At 45.1% G+C, this 7,787-nt stretch overlaps 1 protein-coding gene across 6 annotated transcripts in view; it reads right to left on the bottom strand.

The window, feature by feature from the left end:
- Positions 1-251: 251 nt before the first annotated feature.
- The window catches only part of NCALD (neurocalcin delta), a 58,009-nt gene continuing 50,473 nt past the window's right edge, over positions 252-7,787 (bottom strand). For 4 of the 6 annotated variants that reach the window (XM_037380238.1, XM_037380239.1, XM_037380240.1 and 1 more), the window contains one exon: positions 7,222-7,785. In XM_037380238.1, the coding sequence (XP_037236135.1) occupies positions 7,688-7,785 (98 nt within the window). In that variant the 3' untranslated portion in view covers positions 7,222-7,687. Of the gene's footprint in view, positions 7,786-7,787 lie in introns of all 6 variants that reach the window. The other 2 variants (XR_005103181.1, XM_037380237.1) reach the window with 2 other exon arrangements.

Below are 7,787 nucleotides of genomic sequence, written 5' to 3'. Positions count from 1 at the left end.
CACCCCCAGGAGAGCAGGGCTCCATCACACATGGCGGTTACAGGGGAAGACAAACACCATCACACCGAACGTCCCCCCCTTCCTCCTTCTTCCCCCAGCTCTATATGCTGAGCACGGTGTCATGGTACGGGATATCCCTTTGGTCAGTTGGGGTCAGCTGTCCCGGCTGTGTCCCCTCCCAGCTCCTTGTGCCCCCAGCCCACTCGCTGGTGGGGTGGGGTGAGGAGCAGAAAAGCCCTTGGCTCTGGGTAAGCCCTGCTTAGCAGCAACGAAACCATCCCTGTGTTATCAGCACTGTTCCCAGCACAAATCCAAAACAGCCCATACACGCTGCTGTGAAGAAAATTAAACTGCGTCCCAGCCTAAACCAGCACAAAAATGTATAATTATTTACTTTTGCATCCATCACATCATTCACTTAGCAATACTTAAAAATCCAAAGCATCAAGTACCTGTGTCAGAAGAGGCTGATATTGGTCACCTTGGGTTCAAGAGAGAAACAGAACTGAATATACAAATGTTAACTACAAGACTGCTCAGACAGAATTGAAGTGAGCAAGTGGAAGAGACAAGCATATTGAAATGCAGTTCGATCTGTGTCCTTGCAGCAAACGTGCAGACAAAAAGAATCCCTCACATATAACGAAGCACTTCAGTTTTACTAGGCACGGTGAGCCCACCTCGGCAGCAATTGCTCAGGCAGCTCTGCTCTTGTGATCATCAGGACTTTTACTAGCATGAGTTAAACGACTGGCAGGGCTGAATCTAAGAGGATCCAAAAAAAAAAAAATCAATCACAAATGCAACTAAAACACAAATAAGGAAATTAAACACAAAATACCAAAGAAACTTGATCTTGTAGAGCAGTCATGACTAACATGGAGCACAACATCCTTAGTAAGCTTCCTTAGATCCTTATCAGATTCAAACTCTGTTTTTGTTTTTTCTTTTTCTCACAGATACTAATAAAAACTATTTGGTTGCCCTGGAGATGGGAATAAACTAATAACAGGACATAAAAAGGTGGTGGTGGTGGCAAGGAACTGCAAGTTCTCCCCTGAACAACTGCCTAGGACCCATTAATCTTCCCTCTGAGTGCAGCCAATTAACAGCACAAACGAAGCTTAGAATTTAAGAGGATTTTCTCAGGTGGGTTTACTAATTACCATCATCCCATTCAGTGGGGGAACATGAGGCCATCCCTGAATACCACTGAAACCCCTGTCCCCAGGGAGGAGAAAACCAGAGGTCACACCCTTGACACGTGCTTTTGACAGATGGCAGGAAGAATCTCTGCCTGACATTGCTGCGCCAAGATTATCTTTTGGTCCTCAGCATCTGGGTGCTCCAGGCGGCATCGGGCACCGCACACTGAATGGTGACGCACAGGAAGATGCTGCTTCTGCCTGGAAGAAATTAGCTCTCTGTGGAACCGACCATGGGAGCGGAGGGTGAGCACTGGTCAGGTTCAGTCTGTGGTGCAGTCAACAAAGACATACATGATAATGAAAACCACATTGTTCCAGAGGTTCGCTGTGTTCTTGAAATGTTTAATACTGCCATTACTTAATAATAGGAAATAAATAGTGCAGCTGGCAAGGTACACACAGGAGGGCCGAAGGCTGGGAACCAGATCAGAAGCTGTTCCATTTAAGTGCATTGAGCCTGGCTCCTCCAGATCTCAAGGGCTGGCGTTTGTTATTCCTTCACACAGCGGCTAAGGAGGGCAACCAGGAGGTGGGCGCAAAGCCTCAGAGAGCCAGACACCCTGACTGCCTCTTTGGGAAGGTGAGAACACCCTTGCTATAAGGTCAGGGCAAGAGGGGAAGATCTGAGACATTTTTCAGCTGCACAGTAAGGGAACACTACAGAGAGGGTGGCCGTTGTGTGCTCTGAGATCTGGGAAGCACTCAGCAGGCTGAGTAAGCTCAGATGCCATCTCTGTGGTGGGACACAGCATCCCCAGCCCCAGCACACAGTGACACGGGGATGAAGCGAAGCAGCCCAGGAGGTCCTATGGGCTGGGCTGGTGCAGAGGAAATATTCTGTGCTGACTATTGATTGCTAAGGGGCGTTTACCTTGTGAATTCAGACCCTGATCTAAAGGCAGTGATGCCTCTTACAGTTTTTCATTTCTCTAGTCTTTTCACATTTTTCACTACAGCCCAAGCTCTTTTTTGCCTTGTTTATTGTGCATTACTCATCAATTTACACACAATAGCTTAGTCCCAACTATACATACTACAATAACACGACCTGTGGGAGCAATGAGGAAATCAAATCTGTACATTGCAAAAAGCCCCTTACATCTGGCCTTTCCAGCTGTTACTTCTTAAGATATGGAGAGTGTATCTGAAAAGCTTTATATGTTATCCTGTGAAAATCCCCACCCCTGAAACAGTATGGATGATCTGGAAGCAACAGCAGCAAAAGCTGGGCTGGAATAAGGGATGCTGCCAAGACATCCATGGTAGCCAGGGATGGTTTCTGCAAGGGGTGAAGAGATTGACTTTGCATCTGAACAATCATTCTACTGCTCGGAATGCCAGAGGCACCTAACGGCTTCTGCAGCCCCTTAATGATAGTCCCGATTTCCCATGTCACTGCTTTCCATCTGCATCCCAGTTTACCAACCCTGCTGCTTCTTCCCTCCATCTGCTTAAAACACAACTGTTCTTCTCACTTTCCTCAGCCTGCAAAATGGCACCTGGGCCACAGTCAGACGGAGCTTTCCCTTCTTGTCTGCCATGACCAGGAAGAGAGCTCCTGCGGGTAACGTTTTGCCCTCAGTTACACTTAGGAAATGCCTGATGCTCCTCCAGGGAGCTGTTTGTTTGACGTCTAGCTGGGGCATGGCAAACAGCTCTGTTGCTTACAGGCAAGAAAGAGCAGAGTTATTCTACCTCTGCAGCTGCATGTTCATGCTGAAGGTATTTAAAAGTGCGTTTCGTCAGCGCCTCTGACTGAATATGCAGCAGACAGAGCTGCTCAGCTAGGAGGTGCCATTTCTGGTCTAGCCCTATCTCAGAGCACATCACACCATGAGCCTGACATATCACTGCTTTGTATCTTATCTGCCTACTGCACAGGCAATGGAAAACTCCGCATGCAGCTCTACGTGTTGCTCGGCTGTCTGGCGCTTGCCAAGTCCCTCTGCATTTCTAAGCACAAGTTCTGCCTGTGATACCAAGGAAACTGACTTCCCCCACTTTAAGACTCCTACGTGAGACACCGCCTGGTAAGACAGAGAGCAAAGAATGCATCCAAATGCTTGTGCAAAGGGCAGGTCAAAAATTTTTCTCCACCAGTCTTGCACCAGTTACCTGACACCTAACTCCTGAGCCCCTGGACCGCCTCACCAGGAAACGGAGGGAGCACCACAAGAAAGAAAAAAGGAGGTGCTGGCAGTGGTGGGTGTTCAGGAGGTCTTGTCCAGCTCTCCCCTTTGCTCGTTTCACTTGGTGCTTGCACACTAGGCTTCAAAAGGGAATGCTTTTGAAGGATGACTCCTTTATCCTGACTGTGCTATATTGCTATCATGTTGCATCTTCACCGGTGCTGCTAAAAAAAACAAACAAAAAAAGAGTGCTTTAAAAGAAGGGAGACAGCTGAGCTTAGGGCATGTTCTGAGTCTGGAGATTCCCTCCCCACTGCCATGTGTCCCCAGGGACTTGCCAGTTGTCACCGTGTTCCCCGGTTCACATGTACTGAGACATGTACAGCCACAGCCAAGTTATCATCTTGGCTTAGTCTGCGGATTAGGGCTCAACATTGAGTTACCACAGTTCACCTAGTTTCCATGAGTCAGCCGAACCGAGGTTTCTGCCCATGCGTGTGCTTCCAGCCCACAGCAAATGCAAGGTAATGTGTCTTAGCTTGGTCTGCAGTGAAAGAAAATTAAGCTAAGCCACATTATTGCACCGGTTTGCCACCAGTGAAGAAAGCACACGCTGAAAAGCCCTGGGGCTCAGCCTCCGGGAGCAGTTATTAAACCATGGGGACTCGGTCACATGTGACCACTTAGTGTACTAGACTGCGATACTTCTGCACATAGACCTCATGCAGCTACAGAAGTTACAGAATTCTGGCTAACTGTTTTTAGCAGTAGTGTCTAGAAAAAGTGGAGGACATGCTTTATAACAGAGCATAACAAAGGACAAAATGCCCCGACAATAAGCCAAAAATCCTGCAAACTCCTAAGAACAGCAAGAGAAGAAGCACAGTTTTGTGTACCTCAGGAGTACTCACTGCTGTGAACTCACAGGGCTTCAAATAACGCTGAAACATAGATAGTCCCTCTCAAACCTTTGCTCACAAAACCACATGCATGCTGGTTTTATAAGCATTATGTCCCTTTTCCCTTCCCAAAGCACCCTAAAACAAAGACAGGCTGCTGCAGACTGCGCAAGCCATAGTACTCACTTCCCATCTTCTGGTCTGGCAAGCTGACTGGGAATGCCAGATAAACGGGACTGGCATTTTCCATGGATTCAGTCTACATGTGGGATGTACTCATTAATTCACTTGGACAACATGCGAGTGAATGTTACCTCTTTCACATGCATCTAAGACTGGAGAATGCATCTACGAAATTGAGGTGATGTGACACAGTATGTGCTGTCTGCCATCCTTCATGTAGGGAAATACTGCTAACTGATGGCTTGAAAGTGTCTGACTTGATGTGCTATTTTTTACAGGATAGGTCATTTTGTCTTCAAAAGGTTTACGAAGGAGTTACGATCGCAAATGTGAACGGCAGCAAAGCAGAAAATTCCAATCCGAGGCGCAGCACACCACTGCTGTCCTGCTGCACTGCGCTTTGCGGCTGTTCCTATCACAGCTCCAGCTACGGATCACTTTTAAAATACAAGGAGAGGCAGAGAAAGAAAGGGATAGTTAGTAATTTAAAACAATACCAATCATCAGCGGTAGTCAGGTAAAGGAATAACCTTAGTTCAGTCTGTAAATGTTTATACAATAATCTTATCTCCAGCTATGTCCTCTGGAGCATAGGCTAATTCTTATTCTTTCCAGATTTTGTGAACTGTTGGAAGAATTGCATCTCCGCTGGCCAGGGGTCATATCACGGGCTATGTTTTCAAACATGCGTTGTACAGTATTAACACGTGAAGCAAGTCTGGCCCCAAAGCCCCAAAACTACTGAGCGAAAACAGCGAGATTAGGTTCTGGGCCAGAAATACCTTAGAAAACTAAAAAGAGATGGAATGCAGTCACTTAAATAAAAGGCAATGTTTTAAAAGTTGCAGTCACATGCAGAACATGGAACTGCAGAAGGTATCCAAGTTCACTTTCAGTAGATGCCAGCTTCTGTAGGGCTGGGCTGCTCTGGGTCTAGGTGCCTGCACTGAGCTGGTAGGTTACAAGTTTGGCCGGGTTTTTCGAGCATCGCTGAGCCCTGCCTGTGCAGTGGTGGTGACGGAGCACCCAGGAGCAGCTGGGGCAGTGGGACTGGACTGGTGCTCAAGAGGGAACATGGCTTTCAATATACATGAGGTGACAGATATGGGAGAGAGGGCCAGCAGCTCCCCAGGTAAAGGAAAAAATGACCTTGGAGAAGGTAGACACAGGCTCTCCTTCAAAGAGATGCCCAGGATGTCTATGAAGATCAGGGAGAAAGAGATAGGGAACATTTCCATCAACTGGAGGAACTGGTGCAAGATTTGCCAGCGATGCTTGTAACAGCTGAAAGTGCTGGGTATCGAAATCTGTTTGTGCCTCTGGTTGGGCCTCTTTTGCTTTCTTATTTTCCCACACACATCTCTGCTCAGTATTTTGATTAATATAATGGGAATATATCATCAACTGGATTTCTTGATCATTTGAGACAAAGGCGTGTGCCTGAAGACATTTATTGAGTGCAATTAGCCACTCATAATAATTATAGTACAACTGATTAGCAATGTTAATTTCAATTTATTTTTATTTTATTTTAATATGCTCTGCACTTCACACCTGGCAAAGCAAATGGCATGGAAAAATTAAGTCTAGGATTTTTTTCTCTCAGTTATTGTACATGCTAGCTAGTACTCATAAAAAAAATATTCATACTCGGCTACTTATTCATGACTTCTAATTAGTACTTAGCTAATCATCATCTGCAAAACAGACTTATTTTACTTAGTTTATTTTAAATTAAGGCTACTGGGGATTAGCATCTACAAGGTCACTTGACAAAATGCCAACCTTGCCTGTCAGACAAAGGTTACTCTAATGAGCTCATGAATTCCCAATGCCATGCACTGCCTACATGGGTACCTCTCCAACAGGATCACAGAGCAGACTTTAGCTAATGACAGATTAATGCCAATTTAGTCAGCATAATGCCTCCTGTGGCTAAAGCTTTTCCATTGCAGCAGCACTTGTAAAGTCCCTAAGAAATCCCACGTATGTGTACTAGCTTTGCATACAGCAACTCTGACCAAAGGATAAAGTTTTGCAGCAGCAAATTTCAGAATTCCTGCATCTAGGTGAAAAGATAAACATTCAACATTTCTCTCAAGAACTGATCTTTTTTTTGTTTTAATTTTTATATATATAAATATACCATAAAGCGTACCATTTCCTCATTTCAGTACAGATTTTTCGAACTTTACTAAAATAAATGAAATATAAATGCTACAATTCTATGTCTAAAACAAGTTTTGATGACAGCCTTCCCCTTAGAGCAGGCCCAGAAACTCTGTTAGCTATGTGGAGAGAGACAAAACACCCCCAAAACTTCATATTATGCAAGAGCATTCAGAACAGCAGATGAGCCTCAGCTGCAGCTGCTTGCAGGTGTCCGTGAGTTCCTCACGTGAATGCCCACTCTCCTTAGTAGAAACTGCTTTATTACTACTAACCTGAAAATTTCACATTCAACATGTATCTCCCTTAAATTCATTGTCAAGACCCAGTTTTCCATATCTGTGTCTGCCTTTGCTGAGCCCAAACAGTAAGAGGTATTGTCAGTTGTGGATCTGGGGATCAGGATTGCAAACTGCTGAATTTTCAGATAAAGCCATGTGAAATCAACTACTGTAAACCTAGTAAAAAATGTCGAACTTTGTTTTTTCCCTTCTGCTTCACAACCTGGAAATTGTTCACAGCATTGAAACAATGAGGCATAGGAGCAGAGGTGCAGCGACACAGCCCGCACACGTTTTGCTCTTCTGTACTTTTTCCCGATCCTGTCTTTGACCTTAATTGGTGTCTCCTGGACAGGGGAGGAGGTTCCAGGTGAATCCTACCCCACCCATCACGACCCCTTTGGTTCAACCTCTACTGCACCTTCAGGTCCTGTGGGTGAATACTTAACTACTAAAGCAGCAATCTAAAATCTGTCAGTGTGTCATGCTGCCAAGGGTTTTGTTGTTGGTTTACTCCTTCTCAACACGTACTTTCCAAAACAGACATGTTAAAAAAAAAACAACAAAAAACCCAACCCCAAAACAAAATCTTTTAAACAGTGATAACACCACAATATCTGTTTAAAACAGTATTGCCTGCGCTCTGGACAAATTGTTAAGAGCAATTCAGCATTCTTATAATTAATCCACAACAAAAGAAGCTATAAGATGCCACAAATGAAGGCATAATTGGCCATACAGAGGCAACACTACCATGAATGTTGTTTGGCAAGGAAAAAAAAAAAAAAGCAGATACATAATTCATCCAAAGAACAGATTCAGAACTGCCCAGCGCTGCTGGGATCACACTGCAGGAGACGGACTATGGACGGATCACTCTTGGCGCCTCGGATGAACTCTTCCAGAGAGAGCTTTCCT

This window comes from Falco rusticolus, chromosome 3 (assembly GCF_015220075.1).
Source record: "Falco rusticolus isolate bFalRus1 chromosome 3, bFalRus1.pri, whole genome shotgun sequence".
Taxonomy (NCBI): Eukaryota; Metazoa; Chordata; class Aves; order Falconiformes; family Falconidae; genus Falco; species Falco rusticolus.
Note: the sequence above shows the minus strand (reverse complement) of the source record. Positions and strands in the feature narration are given on the sequence as shown.